This window comes from Ictalurus furcatus, chromosome 2 (genome assembly GCF_023375685.1).
Source record: "Ictalurus furcatus strain D&B chromosome 2, Billie_1.0, whole genome shotgun sequence".
Classification (NCBI taxonomy): domain Eukaryota; kingdom Metazoa; phylum Chordata; class Actinopteri; order Siluriformes; family Ictaluridae; genus Ictalurus; species Ictalurus furcatus.
In genome coordinates this window covers 20,890,379-20,910,854 of record NC_071256.1, presented here as the reverse complement: position 1 = coordinate 20,910,854, position 20,476 = coordinate 20,890,379, and the positions used below count along the sequence as shown (strand labels likewise).

The 20,476-nt window shown below is 39.3% G+C and overlaps 1 protein-coding gene across 2 annotated transcripts in view; it reads left to right on the top strand.

Moving 5' to 3' along the window:
* crebbpb (CREB binding protein b) overlaps positions 1-18,695 on the top strand; it is a 99,927-nt gene extending 81,232 nt beyond the window's left edge. The window contains exons 14-31 of one of the 2 annotated variants that reach the window (XM_053652818.1): positions 518-823; positions 1,053-1,217; positions 3,990-4,170; positions 4,260-4,378; positions 4,460-4,699; positions 7,580-7,668; positions 8,869-8,949; positions 9,610-9,666; positions 9,768-9,845; positions 10,842-10,909; positions 11,051-11,201; positions 11,328-11,474; positions 11,568-11,681; positions 14,479-14,644; positions 14,792-14,959; positions 15,055-15,216; positions 16,025-16,306; positions 16,483-18,695. In XM_053652818.1, the coding sequence (XP_053508793.1) occupies positions 518-823; positions 1,053-1,217; positions 3,990-4,170; positions 4,260-4,378; positions 4,460-4,699; positions 7,580-7,668; positions 8,869-8,949; positions 9,610-9,666; positions 9,768-9,845; positions 10,842-10,909; positions 11,051-11,201; positions 11,328-11,474; positions 11,568-11,681; positions 14,479-14,644; positions 14,792-14,959; positions 15,055-15,216; positions 16,025-16,306; positions 16,483-18,666 (4,758 nt within the window). In that variant the 3' untranslated portion in view covers positions 18,667-18,695. Of the gene's footprint in view, positions 1-517; positions 824-1,052; positions 1,218-3,989; positions 4,171-4,259; positions 4,379-4,459; positions 4,700-7,579; positions 7,669-8,838; positions 8,950-9,609; positions 9,667-9,767; positions 9,846-10,841; positions 10,910-11,050; positions 11,202-11,327; positions 11,475-11,567; positions 11,682-14,478; positions 14,645-14,791; positions 14,960-15,054; positions 15,217-16,024; positions 16,307-16,482 lie in introns of both variants that reach the window. The other variant, XM_053652810.1, reaches the window with a different exon arrangement.
* The last annotated feature ends 1,781 nt before the right edge of the window (positions 18,696-20,476 follow it).

Sequence of the window (20,476 nt, the reverse complement as noted above, 5' to 3'; positions counted from 1 at the left end):
TGAGGAAGTGGAAATTGAGGATTAGCCTTGCTTTGCCCATGTTCTCTTCAAGCGAAACCTCGAGTATGTGCAAGCCTTGTCTATAAGCACTCGTGTAGTGTGCGTACCTTCACGAACATCGGCAGGTAGTAAGTTATGTAATGTGAGGAGCACAGCATTTCTGAGATTTTCTGCAGAGTCCACTAGGCATTAGTGTAACAATATTATGGGTTTAAGACCTGGTGCCTTAATAAAGAATTCATTCCCTGTGATGTGGTTATAGGTGTATTGTGGATATAACTGTGGCCGAACTGCTTTGAACACGGTTCAGCCAATTAGATTTTAGAATCAAAACCATCACTTTCATAACTGTCTGTTGGTAGCTCCTTTAATCTGTTACACCTGATGTTTGATCCTCTGTTGATAAGAGTTGTAGATGTGTTATATTATCCAGTCTCCCTCCCCCAAGTCTGGATGCATACAATTTTGTAAGTATTGTATCCTTAACAGTCCACGTGTCTGTGTATCTTTTGTGCAGCCTCAGCAGCAGAACTCTAATCTCTCCCTGAATGCTCTTGGCTCCCTGGCTCCGCAGCCTGCTATGTGCTCTACCCCTCCACCTCCTGCCTCCACCCCTGTAGGCCCTAACCTACAGCACATGGCTCAGCCCTCCACACCTGTGTCTGCTGGGAACCAGGCCTCAACAACCCACATACCCCACCCACCATCAAGCCTTTGCTCCTCCCCCAACCCCTCACAGCCACTCCCTTCTCTGCCCCAGCCAGAGCCTCCCATTCAGATACAGCAGCCACGCTCTGAGAAAGCACAGCACCCTGCCACTCCGGTAAGAGTAACAATGTGTAAAGCGCAATGTGGCCATTAATGTTCAGGTCTTTCAGCACTGTGACGGAGGCTTGTTCAGCTGACCATGTTACTTTAACCATCTATTCATCTTGTAATGTTTTTGAAAGAGGCTAAACATTGTTAATGCACAGTCCATGTTTCCCTTATCAGTTGTCATTCGTTGTGATTAGGTTTTTGCTTAATTCTTCCTCATGACTGTAACTCAACAGCTTGATCAGGCAGCAGCTAACATGGATAACCGAGTCCCCACGCCTGCATCTGTAGCCGAGATGCACTCCCAACCAGAATTTACTGTTGCTGTGAGCAAAGCCGTGCCAGAAGAGGATGAACTAGACCTTGAAAATGGCAAGAAGCTACCTAAACTCAAAACAGAGGTATGAAGTATGCACAGCTGAAGATTTAAGAATTAATTGTTGCTGTTCCACATGTCTGTGGATCCGTATTTATCTGAGATTTTTGCAAATAGGTCCATTTACTTGAAAGTGCTGGAACCCTTTATTATTTATATGGATCCAAGCATAAAGTGCGTGTGACCCTTTTTTGTTAGGATTTTTCTTATTAGGGGGCTCTATTGCTTTTAGGATTCTTCTTCTTCAGGGTCCAAACACAAATACTCAGCAAATGACAGACTTTTGGATCCTGGGCTCTGTTTGTGTGCATACATCACCAGGAAAAACGAGACAGTCTGTTTATCAGCTGAATTGTGTGTTTTCAAGAGTCTCTGGTCCCGTTAAATGTGTTTCACTGGGTTGACCAATCAAAAGTGTGCCATTTATGAGCATCAAACTCAATGCTGCTGTGAGGGGATTAGTGACTTTCCTGTTTGTTACAGTGAATTCTGCTGCTACTTGTATTTAAAGAGTAGTGTTGACTTGAGAAATGTGCATGGATGCAGTGTGTTTTTATGGTCTGTGATATTGTAGTGTGTGTACGTGTGTGTGTGTGTGTGTGTGTGTGTGTGTGTGTGTGTGTGTATATATGTGTGTGTGTGTGTGTATATATATATGTGTATATATATATATATATATATATATATATATATACACACACACACACAACAGCTGCAATGTTATTTGCAGGTGGCGCATATGCACTGGGTCAACCCCCCACACACACAGTCGGACCTCATGTTTGAGAACAGTTTGTAATCTCCCCACTAGTGATTCAGTACTTATTATAGAGAATGTTATGAGACCACAATAGAGTCCATTTACTTCAATACTTCATATTTCCCTGAAATTCAGGCATAAGGATGATTTGAGGAAATTTAATTTTTAATTAATTTATTTGAGGAAAATATAACAAAATGCACACATTATCCATTAGTAAAACAAAAATGAGGCCTTTCATCATCTTCTAATAGTATCAATTTAAAAGGCCAATTTTTTGGAATGAGTCCAAAATAATCTTGATCAGTGTGCGATAGTGGTCTATGCAAGTTAGTTAGAACTAGCTAACTGTGTTGCAGTCTGCACACAGTGGTTGGCATCTGCAAATTGCCAGTTGTGGCTATATTACTTTTTCTCCTCCTCCTCTTCTTGTTTTTCTTCTTTACTAAAACTGATTGTGGACTTTTGAGAACTTGTCCTAGGACTTTCGTCCTATGTACAAAATTTTGGTGTCAAACTACTCAGCGGAGTGTGACCCTCCAGTGTTTCCCACAGGATTTTGAGACTGTGGGGGGTATACCCCTGACTGTCTACGGTGGTCCAGTGGCATGCTTATGGCTTATTTGTGCACGGACACTCGACAGATACTCTTCATGTGAGTCATTGATTTTTTTTTTGTTTGTCGATAGTTTTTGATTGATACTCTTGCAACATACTGCATTATGTAATGTATGTCAATACAGGTTATCTATACCAGTTGTTAATAGACAGTAAGTCTACCAGTCTACCAGGCTAGCTGGCCTTTGCAATTTTGGCATGTTAGTAGTTAGTGATCCATCCAGCTGATATCATCATATCAATAATCGTTCATGTAGTAAGACTTATAATTAATTGTGAACACACAGATAATAAATCATTGGCTTAGTAACAGAGGGCTGTGACTTTACTGACTCCAGTGTTGCTTCAAGGGGATGAAATACTCATTTTAGTGAACAATTTAATTAAGTCATATTGCTTTAAGATGTGTCAATTGTGTTTCATTATTATGCTTTCTGTCGCATGTGTAAGGTGTCCTACACCTCACTTACAGCTGTACTTTTAATCAGATAAGTTGTGCTTAAACTATAATTAATTGCTGTAATATACTGCCCATGGGGAAATTTTGCCTTCTTCACAAGCTTCAGTGATGGCTCTTTTTAGGTCACTGCTGGTTTACAGTGTTGGATGGATGGATCGCTATCCATTATCATCCCTAGAATGTAAAGACTAGCTAGTAAAGTGGTAGAACACTTCCTGTCTATTAACAACTGGTAAAGATACCCTGCATTTACATATATTATATTACATAATGTAGTATGTTGCAAGGGTGTCAATAATCAACTGTCAACTCACATGAAGAGTTTCCATTAAACTATCATCATGAAACTTGAATGGTAAGTTCAGGGAGATATCTACTAATAGCTGATGTAATCTCACTGTCATCAGCCACTGATGGGCGCTATTCATGTTCATAGGGTTCAGTGTTAAGTTAAAAAAAACAACCTGTTTCTCATGAACCAAAAGTCCAATTGAACTGAAATGTGGTGTGCTGCATTGTTCTGTTAATCTGTTCATTGGTTTTTAATCATCATTGAATTGCATCAAAAACATGGCCACTTTTATATAATCTGTTTTCAGCATGCATTTTACACCCTGCAGAGTGCCGTTTACGGCTGTTTATACTTCTTTTACTGCATTTATTGCAAGGCTGTACTTAAGACACCACTGCAGATTAGCTCTATAATAAAATTTTTACAAAGTAAAACATCTTAAAAAGTAACTTAAAGATAACTGCAGACATCTTGTTTTCATTTCTTCCGAATGATGATTGGTTCAGATTTGCATGTTGTGGTGTTCAGTCGATAGGGATAAATTAAAATTTTATATCAGATTTCTGTAAAGTTGCTTTGTGACCATGTCCATTGTTAAAAGTGCGTTATAAATAAAATTGAATTGAAGTTAGCCTTCATTACAGATAACTGTTAAATTCCAATTCAGGATGAAGATGTAAAGCCAGTATCTATTAAGAAGGAGGAGCCAGAGAATGTAGAGCCTAAGCAGGAGCCAATGGAGACAGAGGATAAGAAACCAGAAGTAAAGATAGAAGCCAAGCAGGAGGAAAACGGTGATGCTACCAGTACAACTTCGTCCACTCAGTCTTCACAGACGTTCAAGAAGAGTAAATGGGTTTTTTTTAAAGCTGTATTTGTTGCTTATTTGTTCATCTGATTTTCAGTTTGAAAGACTAAAGCACTGTCCTGTCCACAGTTTTTAAGCCAGAAGAGCTGAGACAGGCCTTGATGCCCACATTAGAATCACTGTACAGGCAAGATCCAGAATCTCTGCCCTTTCGCCAGCCTGTGGACCCGATGTTGCTCGGCATTCCGGTATATTGCTTCACTGTCTTGTTTTATAAATTCCATAGGACTCCTAAAAAGTAATCCATGTTTTAAATTTTGGGTTATTAGGATTATTTTGACATTGTGAAGAATCCTATTGACCTGTCAACCATAAAGCGGAAGCTGGACACCGGGCAGTACCAGGAGCCATGGCAATATGTGGATGACATCTGGCTCATGTTCAACAATGCTTGGCTCTACAACCGCAAGACATCAAGGGTCTACAAGTACTGCTCAAAACTAGCTGAGGTGTTTGAGCAGGAGATCGACCCAGTCATGCAGGGCTTGGGTTATTGCTGTGGGAGAAAGGTAAGAGTTGTAGTCTTATAAATACATAATATTGTGTAGATAATTATATAATGTTACATCCATAATTTACAGTTGGCCGATATAATTTTCAATTGTCAGAAATTAAGCAGGCCCCAGGTGTTTTAGGTGAACACAGCTTACATAGTATAAAATCAATAGTGAATCAACAATTAAAAGTAAATTTGCTAAAGGAATAATTAAGATAAATTTCATCAAATCAATTTAATGAAATTTCCATTATACATTGTTCTTGGCTGCTGTTGGTCTGTTTTACACAGTTAATCAAGTGCAGTGCGGTATTAAAGGTATGGATCAGGGATGGATTATGAGACAATGGGCCCCTGGATACAGACATGCACACAGCTGGTAGCCAATAAAAAAGAAATTAATTCATTAAAAAAAAAAAAAACTTTAATCAGTGTAATAACTTATCATGTAAGAGTATATACAGTAGGTAGTCAACCAGAATCGTGTGTGTACCGCCGCCGTAAGGCCAGGGCAGTAATACAAACCAGTTAAATGTGAAAGTCTTTTGTGAAATTACCACCAGATGGCACAAAGGGATGGTTTTCAAAAGTGGAACTGTGACATGGAGATCAAATAATGAAATAAATTAATAGTAATAAAATGTAACATTATTATAATATTTTTGTTATTTTGACAAATAAAAAAAGTCAGCAGTGTCTAATTTTTTTAAGTATTATTTTCAAAGCTTGTTAGAACAATGTACTCGAACCGGAACAAAAAAAAATACATTTTTGCTTGTACTCTGTTACTCCATCTGCCATGCTTATGTGTTATTTAAAGGGTTAATTTCACTTACTCGTTTTTATTTTTATTTCCTCGTCTTTCAAAATGTAGTCACGTTAGTTCAAAGAACACAAAACATGCAAATCAAACTGTTACGGGAGTGCTCGGTACAAAGGTGGAAATGGTACCGAGTTGGGCCAGCTATCCAAATGGGTAATAAATGGAAAATAAAAGAAACAAAATGCAGGTCTGGCACGAAAAGAGGAGCTTGTACTGACTGAAATGTGAACTCGACTAATGCTGCTGGCAGCGGGTGTGCCTCACGCCAACACATTAACCACAGAGCTATCCGCATGGATAGTGTATTTATAAATGAATAAATCTGAAATAAACATATAAATAAAGGGTGGATTTTGAATTGTGTGTAATTTTAACACCATGTATTTTTTATGTGCATTTTGTTAACGATCCATTCAGTAATCAAACCAGGGGATGTGCATCATGTTTGTGTTGTTTGGACACATTGTGTACAAAGAGATTTGGATATGAGATAATTGTTATATTGAAGATTCTCATTATTTTATTTAACAGATGCTATTAAATTGGATTACAAAAAGTTCTTTAACTTAACACGCGAGGTTCCAGAGGACTGTTTTATTTCTGTGAAGTTAGCACTCCATGAAATTAAATAATCACCAAAACGATGGCATTCGTTTGTGCTACATTTGTGCTGCAAAAATGAGTGTTTGTGCAGGTTTGGTTTTTGAGCTATTAAACAATTTTTGTGGATGTGACATCACTCTCCACCCCATGTCGCTCAGATTGCTCCAAATCGGGAGATATTTAAAGGATTTAAAGGAGATAAGTGTCTAAATTTTAACCATAACAGTTTTACTTGCCTTTTGTGCTAATCAAACCACTTAAAGCTCCATCACATTGTTAAGTGCAAAACTATTCTATGTGTACACAGCTTTTGTTTGTACATATGTACTCGTAATATATCTTTGGAAAGCTAAGATTCTTGTGATTCGATTAATACAAACCATTTCAAGATACAATCACAACAGCAGCTACAATCAGCGACTCTGTCAGATCACCAACATACAAACAAACACTTTCAAAATTGAGGCAACTCACCTATGAAGCCTCATAGTAGTCCACTGATCAATAACATCCTGACAAAAACAGTCTTGTTACACTGGCAAAGGTCCAAACATTCCAATCAAGTCAAAATATTTAGTCTAAAACACATCACATCAATAAATACCCATGGACTGCTGCTGTGTCATTTCAAATTACTGATACTCCCCTCCCTTCTTCTTACAGAAATCCACACCCATTTAAGTTGCATTTTTCAAAAAGATTGTGAGGTAGACTCGAGCAGAACGGCTGTATTGTCAAGTGACAATACAGTTGTATACTGGTGTGGAGGACAATGCTGTTATGAGTTAGGGGACGCCGTTAACAGCTGCATTTGTTCGTTTATTCATTCATTCATTTATTAATGAATTTATTTATTCTTTTAGAGGTGAAGGGTGTCCTTATTTCTCATTGGACATTTCTGAGAGGTCTTTAGATGTTCTAATGGAGCTATTGTTTTTGACTTTCTTTTTGGATTTTGATATTGAATTGCATCAATAACAGAGGAATTGGCCCCCAAAATGCTACAGAAATCTAAAATCATAAACACGCACTTTGAAGGTGTAATGATGGTTTCTTTATTGTGGCATCTTCAAATGAATGTATAGGCTATTTCTTCAGTTTTTCAGGAGACTTTTGGACCTTTGACTCTGGGTAGTTAATAAGAGTGACTCTATAGAGAAACTCTGGCTTTGGGGCTCCATTACTCCTTGGGCTGCTGTTCGGTAATCCTTTCTAGATCAGGACCTGCCTATTAGCTTATAATCTAAATCTAAAATTATACATTTTATAGTGAATTTCATTTAAATTAGTGTGCTTTAATTTAAACAAAAATAAGTCACTATTCATATACTTTTAGCTTCACGTTGCATTAAAAGTAAGGAAAACAATAAACCTCTCTGGAAAGAAAGACCTGTTTATATTTCTCTTCTTATTATTGCTTCATTTTAATTACATGTCCCTTGACAATGTCCCTTTGTCCCTCCACAGTATGAATTTTCACCTCAGACGCTTTGCTGCTATGGCAAACAGCTGTGCACCATCTCCAGAGATGGAACATACTACAGCTACCAGAACAGGTATCTGCATGCTGAACTACATGATAATAATTGAATGACATAGATGCACCCGGAAAGCAGTACTTCATAATGACTGCATTTCTATTGCAAGATGTACCATATGCCATACATATTCAATAACTAGAATACTTTATTACTTCTTATATACCTATACTGTCATATACAGTGCACTTCACTAATATTGGCACCCTTGGAAAATATGAGCAGAGAAGACACTGAAAAATGGTCTTTAGTGCTTAACCTTTTGGTCTTTTGTTAAAAAAAATTCACAAAAATACTATGCTCTCATGGATATCATACAATTACAAACAGAACACAGGTTTATCCAACAAAATATCTTTGTTAAATATATGTGTGTCACAATTATTAGCACCCCTGTGAATTCATGTAACAAAAATATATTTGAAGTATATTCCCATTGATATTTTAATTTTTTTTTAATATACCTGGGTGACTAGGAACAGGAAATTGTTCAACCATGACTTCCTGTTTCGCAGGGGTATATATATGAGGTAACATGCAGGCCAAATTCCCTTGGCCATTCATAATAATGGGCAGTCATGTAGATATTGAAGCGAACACCCATAAAAACTTTTGCTGAAGTTTTGTTAAAATATGAGACATATCATATTTATTGCCTTTTTCACAGTTTATACCTCGCAAGTATAAATTTTTAAGCTTTTTTCAGATATTAAGATAAATCGTTATGATTGAAATATACAATGAGGAACAAAGATAACGGATGATGCGAGTGTTTGACCAAATTTGGGAGTAAAAATAGTCTGTCAGCATGATTTTTAAAAAATTTCCTTTATTAGTTCCTACATTTTCTCATTATGCAGTGTCTTTAAGTGTCTTTAATCTTTTTTTAGACAAAAAAATATGAAATAATAAATAAATAAAATTTAAATAATATTGAGTTGATTATTTTGCTTGGTGGTGTTTAGAAAAATAATCGTTGTATGTAGGTGTATTAACATATGTGTAGAAATTACATACCATTATTTATAGTGAAGAACAGGGCTTCATTTATTACTTACGTTTAAATGCTAACTTTTGCTTTGCCTCGGCCTGTCTGCTCTGTGTTCTCTCCACGTGGCTGCCTGATCTACGCTGTTGTGCTGTGCTGCTCTCCGTGTGCCCATTTGTGCTGTTGTGTGCTGGGTCCAGTTCACCCAAATATGGCCTTCTTGCCGACAGGTATCACTTCTGCGAAAAGTGCTTCAACGAGATCCAGGGCGACAACGTCACCCTGGGTGATGATCCTGCACAATCTCAGACGTAAGTGAGACGTCCTTTGAAGAGGGAGTAGGAGTCATCTAGCCACATTTCAGGTGGTAAAATGAAAAAAAGGAGGGTGACACCCATATCAAGATAGCTTCAGAAGCCCAGGGTTTTTGAATGAAATGGCATTTCAAATGCTTTGATTATATAAATATTGGAGATTTCAATTTGAGATAATCTAGAATCAAAAGTTCAAAGGCCAGCAATAATGATTTTGATATGGATCCAGTGTAGTGGTATTATAATGTGGTTCAAATTGGTTAATGGCATGTTTGTGAAACATTTATAGTTACTGTTTAACATTTTATAGAAACTGTTATAGTATAATTTTGTTAATAGGAACATATAAATCTCCTTTTTGATACAATGTTGATATACGAATTGGCTGATGCCTGATACAAGTCGACCCTCTGCAAGCTTCTGTTGCCAAGTTAAGAAAAATAAGGTATGCTGGGGGAAGGTTTTATTAAAAGTTGTGTTCTGTGTTTAGTTACAAGCATTAGCTCATGTTAAATCAACATTACATTTGTTCACTGTATAAAGTAGGTCAGTGAATCTAATCAGCAAATATGCAAAATCCATTCTGAGATCAATCTAATTTCTATCTAGTGTGTATACATCTGTTTATTATTTATTAATTAATTATTTTCTCTCCAGTATGATATCAAAGGATCAGTTTGAAAAGAAGAAAAATGACATGTTGGACCCTGAGCCGTAAGTTAAACCACTAGACAAGCATAACACCACATCTGGATTTTGCTCTTTCATATATATTTTAATGGAATAACTTTTGTTTCTGTGCTTATCTTTAACAGGTTTGTTGAATGTAAAGACTGTGGGCGTAAGATGCATCAGATCTGTGTGTTACACTATGATGTCATCTGGCCATCAGGGTAGGTTCCCTTGTCTTGATCTGTCAGAATGGCTACTGATAAATTTTAGTTGAACAGCTTTTTATTTTATACACACACACATAACCCCAATTCCGAAAAAATTGGGACAGTATGGAAAATGCTACTAAAAACAAAGAGGTGTGATATGTAAATGTACTTTGACTTGTATTTAAACAAAAAATGTATAAAGACAAGGTATTTGATGCTTTACCTAATCAACTGCATAGTTTTTTGAAGGTAAATGTTTATTTTGAAATTGATGTATGCAACACATTCCAAAAAAGTTGGGACACAGGCAGTTTAGGACTAATAGCGATGTGACAAGTTGAAATAAGATGGTGATGTGAAACAGGTGAGGCAATCATCTAATCATAGTATATAAGGAGCCTAGTCCTTCATGAAGGCCCCGTACAGTTGTGCAGCTGAAGAAATGCATAATGGTTGAATGGGGGGAAACTCGGCTTGCTAAACATGTTTGGGCACTGAAGACACCAGTTAGTTAAGTGTTATTAAAAGAAAAGGTGACGTTACACAGTGGTAAGCCATCGACTGTCCCAAAATTTTTGGAGTGTGTTGCAGTCATCAGATTTGACATGAGTGTATATTTTCAAAAATAAATTAAATTCACAAAGTAAAACATCAATGTGTTAATAATGTGTTTTCAGTATAGTACAGCGTGAATAGAATTTTCAAATAATTACAAATAACTTCACGCCGAAACGTCTGCTTAACTGCTGCTAGCTTCCGGTATAAAATTTTAGCAGTACAGAGCTTACAAACTGCAGTTTTGTCGTCATTCCAGACAAGAGACATTCTTTACACACAGCATGAAATCAATGTGTTTCCCCACCCTCTTTTGATTGACAGGATATAATTGGCCCTGATCATCGGATGTTTTTAAACCAGCGGCCGATAAAGGGAAAAATAGCCTTTATCGGCTGATACATCGGTGCATCTCTAATATATATAAAATATTGTGCATGTATCCTTTAACAGATTTTTCTGCGACAACTGCCTTAAGAAGTCAGGGAAAACAAGAAAAGAGAACAAGTTTTCTGCTAAAAGTGAGTAATTTGAGAACTGACTGTTCTGTATATTCAGGATTCAAGTGTTTGGCCTGAATATAGCCTATATATTTTTAAAAGTTATCCAGGAATGATTTAATTAATCTATATATATTTGAGTATATGTTCTCCCTATTCTAGGATTACAGATTACAAGGCTTGGTACATACATAGAGGACCGTGTAAATAAGTACTTGAAGAGGCAGAACCACCCTGATGCTGGTGAAGTGTTTGTACGGGTGGTGGCAAGCTCAGACAAGATGGTTGATGTCAAACCTGGAATGAAATCTAGGTAAACAAGACATGTCTACATTTATACTATGCCTTCTGTGAGATCTTCCAAAAAGATTCTAGTAATGACCTGTTCTACATACGCGAGCGGTCCTTTTGTCCAGTTTTGATTATTTGGTGTCTTCAGGTTTGTTGACTCAGGGGAGATGGCAGAAAACTTTCCGTACAGAACCAAAGCACTTTTTGCGTTTGAAGAGGTAGATGGAGTAGATGTGTGTTTTTTTGGCATGCATGTCCAAGAATATGGATCTGATTGCCCCTTCCCTAACACCAGGTAATGACAGTCAACTAATGAGAGTGAAGATGTCATGTTTTATAGGTATAAAAATCTGATCTATTTGTTTCTGTGACTTTCTCTCTTTTTCAGACGTGTTTACATATCATATCTTGACAGTATTCACTTCTTCAGACCTCGGTTGTTGAGAACTGCTGTGTATCATGAAATATTGATTGGTTATCTGGAATATGTCAAGAAACTTGGGTAAGTTTTAAATGCTTGACAAACTGTCATCAGAGTATCTGTGGGTACATTGATCTCTGAAGAGCTGTGCTGTCCACATTACAAATGATAGAAATCAGTTTTTATATTGACAGTGTTTTGTCTTTGTATTGCCTTATTAGAGCTGATGATTGTACGATTTCTGAATTGTGCACACTCTGTAAAAAAAAAAAAAAAATACTATTGTTAGCTATATGCAGAAGAACAGTTTATAACATGCATTGTGCTACATCCTTCTCCAACATACGGATTAATCGGTCAGCAACAGTTGCCAAGGGTTACACCCGAAAATGCATTCTACTCGCTAAAGAAGAGAACAATGACACCATTCATATACTAATGGTACTGTATGTAGAGAATGTAATGTGGTTTGGTATGTGCTCCAAGTATTTGTGACTCAGGATAATTATCTGCTGTTATCAACGTTCCCTCAGGTTTACAGAAACAATGAGAATAAAAGCTTCATAATTTTTATCAATCGACAAACCTGTCTGAGTCTGAAATGTACCAACATCAATTGATCAACTTGCTTTTAAAAGTTTGAAATGTAAAAATACATGACAGTCATGTGCCCAGTTATTGGAATGGCAATTCTTTTGTTTTTGCTGTTCACTGAAGACATTAGGGTTTGAGATCAAAAGATGAAAATGTATTGGATCTGATGGTCTTAAAGTAAATAATATTTAGTTGTATATCCCTTTGCTTGAAATAACTACATTAAGCTGGACACCCACTGACATCATCAAACTTATTTGCATTCTTCTTTTGTGATGCATTTTCAGACTTGTACCACAGCTTCTTTCATTTGTTGTTTGTTTTTGGGGTTTCTCCCTCCAGTCTCTTCTACAGGAGGTGAAAAGCATCCCCAACTGGGTTAAGGACTTGTAATTGACTTGGTCAGTCTAAAACCTTCTGCTTTTCCCATCTGATTAAGTCCTTGACCATTTGACCGGATGCATTTCTCTGTAAATTGGCAGACAGAATGTTTCTGTAGACTTCTGAATTCAATCTGCTGTTACAATCATGTGTTACATCATCAATAAAGATTAATGAGTCTGTTCCAAAAGCATCCATGCAAGCCTAAACCATGACACTACTTCTACCATGCTTGACTGATGAGCTTGTATGTTTTTTTTGGATCATGGGCAGATCCTTTCCATCTCCATACTTTTGGCCTTTTCATCACTTTGGTAGAACTTAATTTAGATTCCAAAACATCTATGGCTCATCTCTGTATTTCTTTTTGTGAATTCCAAACTGACCTTCCTATTCTTACTGCTGATGTGGTTTGCATCTTCTGGTATGGCCTCTATATTTCTGCTCTCGAACTTTTCTTTAAATGGTGGTTTGTGATGCCTTCACTCCTGCCCTGTGGAGGTTGTTGGTGATGTCACTGACTGTTTTTGGGTTTTTTCTTTACAGCTGTAACAATGTTGTCATCAACTGCTGCTGTTTTCCTTTGGCGACCTAGTCAATGTCTTGTTAGTACACCAGTGTTTTTTTCCAGGGCATTCTAATTTGTTTTATTGGCTATGTGGAATGCTTGTGCAATAGCTCTGATAGATTTTCCCTCTTTTCTTAGTTTCAGAATAGTCTGTGTGTTGGTTTATTCTGTTTAACAACACATGCAGTCTTCACAAGCAAAACCCAAGAGTAAACATTTAGAGCTATGAATGGTTTAAACAATCAATTTAACAGGACACACCTGGGCAACAAATAACACCTGTCAGTGACATGTTCTTCAAAAAAAGTTTTTTAAAGAAGACTAGATGTAAGTATCAGGAAATGAAAACTGAAATTCTGATCTACTGTTTCATAACCATCTTTTGATCTCAAACCCATATGTCTTCAGTTTATAGCAAACAGAAATGGCCTTGCCATTCCAATACTTTGAGAGGGGACTGTATTTGGACACTGACAAAGTTATTGTTTAGCTGTCTACCACAATACATTAAAGTTTAAATTCTATATGAGAAATCGAATAAGCTCAAAGTGCAGACTTTCAGAGTTGAGGGTATTTACATCTAAATCCGGTGAACAGTGTAGGAATTGCTGCACTTGTGTGTGGTCCACCCCTTTTTAAGGGACCAAAAGTAATTGGACAGACTAACACAATTATAAATTAAATTGTCATTTTAAATACTTAGTAGCAAAACGTTTGCAGTCCATGACTGCCTGAAGTCTGGAACCCATAGACATCACTGAACACTGGGTTTCTTTGAATGCTTTTCCATGCGTTTATTGCAGCTGTCTTCAGTTCCTGCTTGTTCTTGGGACTTTTTTGCCTTCAGTTTTACCATCAGCAAGTGAAATGCATGCTGAATTCTGTTCAGGTCAGGTGATTGACTTGGCCATTGCAGAATATTCCACTTCTTTGCCTTAAAGTTTTGGGTTGCTTTCGAAGTGTGCTTCAGGTCATTGTCTTTTATGAAGTACACTTGGACTTTTTTTTTGCGACAAGCTTATGTGCTCTCTTCACTTTCAGTGCTCGGTCCTCTGTGCTTTAATGTGTACAAAATACTGAAATGTTTCACTTGGTGCCTTTTGGGTCAAATTTTCGCTACCCAGCCCAACTCCTGATTGGCTGGGGCTCTTGCCAGTGTAGTCTGACTTTCATAATTGACATTTGGGCATGATTATATTTGACTTATCCAAGCTGATGGATGTGTACGAATGATCTGCTAATTCCATCTCCTGACTCAAAAATCTTGTTTATTTTTTCCATGTTTAACAAAAATTGTACACGCTGTAGCTTGAATTTAATTTTCCCTATATCCAGGTATGTGACCGGTCACATCTGGGCCTGCCCACCAAGTGAAGGAGATGACTATATATTTCACTGTCACCCTCCTGATCAGAAGATCCCAAAGCCCAAAAGACTCCAGGAGTGGTACCGCAAAATGCTGGACAAAGCCTTTGCAGAAAGAATACTTCATGACTACAAGGTAAGATGATGGAGCAGTACCACCGTATGATACTGTATGAAACGGTACAAATGATTGAGCCCACTTACCTCTAGTAGCCTTCTGGCATTCTGCTGGTCAGTTCATTGGCATCAGGTAAAAATACTTTAAATACATTCCTTGTTATAGGACATCTTTAAACAGGCTACAGAGGATCGAATTAAAAGTGCCTATGAGCTGCCTTATTTTGAGGGGGACTTCTGGCCCAATGTTTTGGAGGAAAGCATTAAGGAGCTTGAGCAGGAGGAGGAGGAAAGGAAGAAGGAGGAGAGTACAGCCTCCTCTGAGACAGTAGAGGCAAGACTATGATACATAAAAATGAATACATGAAATGAGTTGTGGCAACGCTTTAAAAAAGGGCTAAAAGCTATTAATTTTTTTTTTTTCTGAAGGGCACCCAAGCTGATAGCAAGAATGCCAAAAAGAAGAACAACAAGAAGACTAATAAGAACAAGAGCAGCATGAGCCGAGCTAACAAGAAGAAGCCAGGGATGCCAAATGTAGCAAATGATCTGTCCCAGAAGCTCTATGCAACTATGGAGAAGCACAAGGAGGTGAGTTCTACAACAGAGCATGTGAGTGGAGAGGAGCTCTGATAATTCCACTGGAGCAGAGAGCGCCTTTCTTAAGATTCCCTTCCGCTCCCTCAGACCGCTCAGCACCACTAGCTCAACCCAGAATGCACTTTTTTATATGCTGGTATGGGAAAATGTGAAATAAGCAATAGGTCTAAGGTTATGGAGTTCAAACATTGTTTTAATGAAGTTGAAAACTTTATACATACATGCACAGTAAAGATCTAAGACTAACAAATCAGATATTCTTTTTCAGTTATTGCCTTTTAAAGTTTACCAAGGGGCTAGCTAGACATCTGTTAAATTAATCAATTTTATAAATTTATAAAAATTAATAAAAGGCACAGCTTGTAACAGAATGTCACCCACAAATATCATAATTATTATCTCAACTACTGTAATTAAGGCATCAAGCAGTGTATTACAAACACAAACAAGTATACAGAAAAATTTCATGCCAGGGCGAGATTTGAGTGAACTTTTTTGTAACAGTGAGCATGAACAGTGCATGAGTGCAGCATTCGCTTGGGCTATGAGCGATTGAGCGGTGCGCAGACGCATAGATTGGAATATTGAGTGCAGTACCACATCGCTCTGCTTCGTTCACATGCTCCGTTTTACAACAGCTTGATACATATATTTCAAGTTTATTTGTCATCTGCAGAAAATGTCAGGGACAGTTGTACATTGAAATGCTTGTTGTGAGAATATTTCACATACAACATTTCTAAACTCCTAAAATCAATGTATATTTATTGCTTTCTCCCAACCTTTCAATTCAATCTAGGTTTTCTTTGTAATCCACCTCTATGCTGGTCCTGTGATCAATACTCTGCCTCCTATTATGGACCCTGACCCTTTACTCACCTGTGACCTGATGGATGGCCGTGATGCCTTCCTAACGTTAGCACGGGACAAGCATTGGGAGTTCAGTTCCCTGCGCCGCTGCAAGTGGAGCACTATGTGTATGTTGGTAGAGCTGCATAACCAGGGTCAGGACCGTTTTGTCTACACCTGCAATGAGTGCAAGCACCATGTAGAGACACGTTGGCACTGCACTGTCTGTGAGGTCAGTTCATGTGTGCAGTTGGGACCCTGACTCCACTTGCCAGATTTCATGATTTAATACTTTGAAATAGCAATTGAGAAGTGATATATTTTGCTATGCAAACAAGCTTTTATATAATTTAATGAAAGTTAGTATCAAGGTATCAAAAATATTGATTTTTAATTGTTTTCTTCCAGGACTTTGACCTATGCATTAATTGCTACAATTCTAAGGGTCATGAACATCAGATGGTGAAATGGGGCCTTGGCCTTGATGATGACAACAGCAACCAGAATAGCGAGGCCTCCAAGAGCCCACAGGAAAGCAGGCGCCTGAGCATTCAGCGTTGTATCCAATCTCTGGTACATGCCTGCCAGTGCCGCAACGCTAACTGCTCACTACCATCTTGCCAGAAAATGAAGCGGGTGGTGCAACACACCAAAGGCTGCAAGCGCAAGACCAACGGGGGCTGCCCTGTGTGCAAACAGCTCATCGCCTTGTGCTGCTACCATGCCAAGCACTGCCCAGAGAACAAGTGTCCTGTGCCCTTCTGCCTCAATATCAAGCACAAGCTGCGCCAGCAGCAGCTCCAGCAGCGGCTACAACAAGCCCAGTTGATGAGGCGGCGCATGGCACTCATGCAGGGCCGGACCATGCAAAAACCCCTGCCTTCCCCCAGCTCAGGGGCTCCTGGTACCCCAAACTCTCAGCAACAGCAGCCCAGTACACCACAGACACCTCAGCCATTACCGAACCAGCCCCAAGTGTCAAACCAGAACATGGCTGCCATGCCCCAAGCCTTCGCCAACAATGGACGCAGCAGCCAGCCACCTACACCAGGCTCCCAGGGTAAACAAGGTCCTCAATCCTCACCCCGACATCAGCAACCATCTCCCCTTCCCATGCCTCCACAGCCAACAACACCACAACAGCAACCGACACTAGCTGCCTTGCAGGTTGCGCGGAGTATAGAGATGACAACCAAATCAAAGCAACAGCCGCAGCCCGACTTCAGAGTCAACATTAATGGCATGCCCATGAACCAGTCTCGCATGGTGGCACCCATGCAGATGATGGGGCCCCGAGGTCCTCAGCAGGGAATGCAATCTGGGTCATGGGGTGCTGGGATGCAAGGCCCCATGCAGAATCCACAGGCCCCTCAGCCACAGCAGGTGCCAACACAGCCATCCACTATGGTATCTCAACAGCCTCAGGTAACCCAGTCACCTCAACAGTCTCCTCTGATGCAGCGGGCTATGATACAGCAGCAGCAACCCCGGCCCATACAGGGTGTCATGCCACTTCAGCCAGTGCCACCTCAAGCCCCACAGCAAATTGACGTGGCCCAGAGAGGGGCAGGCAGCAGCATTGCACCAGGTGCCCTCCAGGAGCTATTACGCAAATTGAAGTCACCAAGTTCACCTCAGCAGCAGCAGCAGGTCCTCAACATTCTCAAGTTAAACCCTCACTTGATGGCTGCGTTCATCAAACAACGAACAGCAAAGTATCAGGCCAGCCAGCCCCAGCAAGCCCAGCAGCAACAGAACCCGCAAGCTATGATCGGAGTCCAGACAGGTTTGCAGAATATGTCTGCCATGCAGAGTGCCCCAGTGATGAGGCCGGGGATGCAACCTCAGCAAGCTTTAGGGCCACAGGGCCAACTCATGAATGCTGCACACAATGGCAACCAACAGCTTTATCGCCGACAGCTCATGCGCCAAATGCAGCAACAGCAGCAGCAAGGAGCCTTGGCTCCTGGCCAGGGGAGGTTTCCCCAGCCTCAAAGTGCAGCTAGCTACTCTCAAATTCGCATGCAGCAGCAATTGACCATGGGCAGCGGGCCCATGATGCCAGGTGTGGCCCAAATAGGCCAACCTGGAATGAACATGGACCCAACCCAGAACATGATGCAACAGCGCATGTTGCAGCAACAGCTACCACAGCAGATGCTGAAGCAGCAGATAGGATCACCACCTCAAGCCACCTCAATGAGCCCTCAGCCCCATATCCTCCCAGGACAGCAGCAAGGCTCACATTTACCTGGACAGACCATGGTCAATGCATTGAGCAACCAAGTAAGGTCACCTGCCCCAGTGCAATCGCCCCGTCCCCCTTCACAGCAGCCCCCACATTCCAGTCCATCCCCACGCATGCAGCCCCAGCCCTCTCCCCAGCATACTTCGCTGCACTCCAGCTCCCCCCACCCTGCACTGGTTGTACCACTGACAGGCTCCATGGAACAGGGCCATCTGTGTACGCCAGAGCAGAGCACGATGCTCTCTCAGCTTAACACGCCAAACCATAGAGGGCTGACAAATGACTTGAGTATGGTGGGAGATACCACCGGAGACACATTAGAGAAGTTTGTGGAAGGATTGTAGCAATGAGAGATGATAGAGAGGTGTTCACGTTCATGCAGTTATATATATATATATATATATATATATATATATATATATATATATATATATATATATATATATATATATATATATATATTTCAGACAAAGGATGTGAATGGTTTACAAACCAGTGGACTGCTATTCTTTCCTATTTATGCTTGTATGTGGATGAATCTCTCAATCATTCTTTCCCCCTTTTGTATGTCCTGCCAGCAATGAAAATAATTTTGCCCTGTATTTTGTTTAAAGAAAAAAATTCCTCGGGTCTGGATTTGCAATGGAAATTTATTGTTTCATTACTGAAGACTTTTTTTTTTTTTTCCATTTTAGATGCGATTTTGTGTTCAGAGACTGTAAGATAAGTCATGTGTTAAATCAGTGATGAGTCATCATTCCTTTCTGATGTTTATTCATGTTAGATTGTAAACATGCCTTTAGAGATGCACCATTTTTTCTGCAATCTAAGGTGCCTGTATAGAAGGACCAGTGTTTATTTGTACAGAAAGGATCTCTTCTACAAAATAAGTGAGGAGTTGTAATTGCTTTTATTTTTAAGGTGCCCAAATACATAATTTATAGGCCTGCATTGCGTACGTTTCAATGTGTAGAACTCTGCTTGGTCTCTTCTTTGATCTGTCAGTGAAAAGCTTATCTCTTTCTAGGTAAGGGTCAGAGGTATCTGACTGCTGATTTGTGCAAAGAGAGTGCTTTACTCATTTTTTCCCTTACATGAGGCTTTTCCCTCCTTAAACTTGAATTAAGCAATGTAAATCATGCAGATTGCGATACTGTACATATGAGGACAAACAATTTGAGATCGTTGTATATACTGATTAAAAGAACTTGTTTCATACTTCTATACCATATTGTTAAATAAACTGTGTGCAACAGTCAAATATGTGTTCTGTTGAATCCCTCGCCAAATAGCAGTCCTGACAGTTCCTCATGTACTTTAACTGACCAGTTCAGCAAATTGATTCATTCATCTTCAGTAATCGGTTTATCCTGGTTAGGACCACATTAAATCTGGAGCCTATCCCAGGAACACAGGGGCAAGGCCAGAATACACCTTGGTTATGACATCGGAAGGCAACACACAAAATTCCCACCTACATTTCAGGTGGTGGAAGGAAGCTGGAAAACCTGGAGGTTCCTACATGGACACACAGTCAGGACAAAGAACGTACACCCTCCTTAAATTCTAAGTTTTTATTTATCAGGGCCTAAATAACTATTGTGTGGTCCTCATGTTCTACAAAGAAACTTGGTTGACAATAAAAAAAAAAAAAACCCAACATATTTCAATATGTAGAAATTTCTCAGGCATTCAGAAACCAGGTGGGCAAAAATAAGTACACCCCGTAATTCAGTAAAATGTAGAACCACATCCAGCAACAATAACTTGAAGTAAACTTGTTCTGTAGGAGGTTTTCTTTATAACATTGCTTCAGTTCATTGGTGTTTGAGGGCATTAATTTGCACAGCTCTCTTCAGATGCTGCCACAGCATCTCAATGGGGTTGAGTACTGGACATTGACTTGACTTTTTCCTAGTCACCCTTTCATGAAAGCCATACTTGGTCAGTCTTTTTCAGATTGTACTCTCATGAATCTAAACATTTAACGTGCTTACCGAGATCTGTAGGTCACATGATGTAGCTCATGGGTTTTTCGTTATATCCCTGAGCATGAAACGTTCTGACTTTGGACTGAACTTGCTACGATGGCCACACTCTACATATTGAAATCTGCTGTGTTTTGTGTAATCACCTGAGGTTATTTGTTTGTTG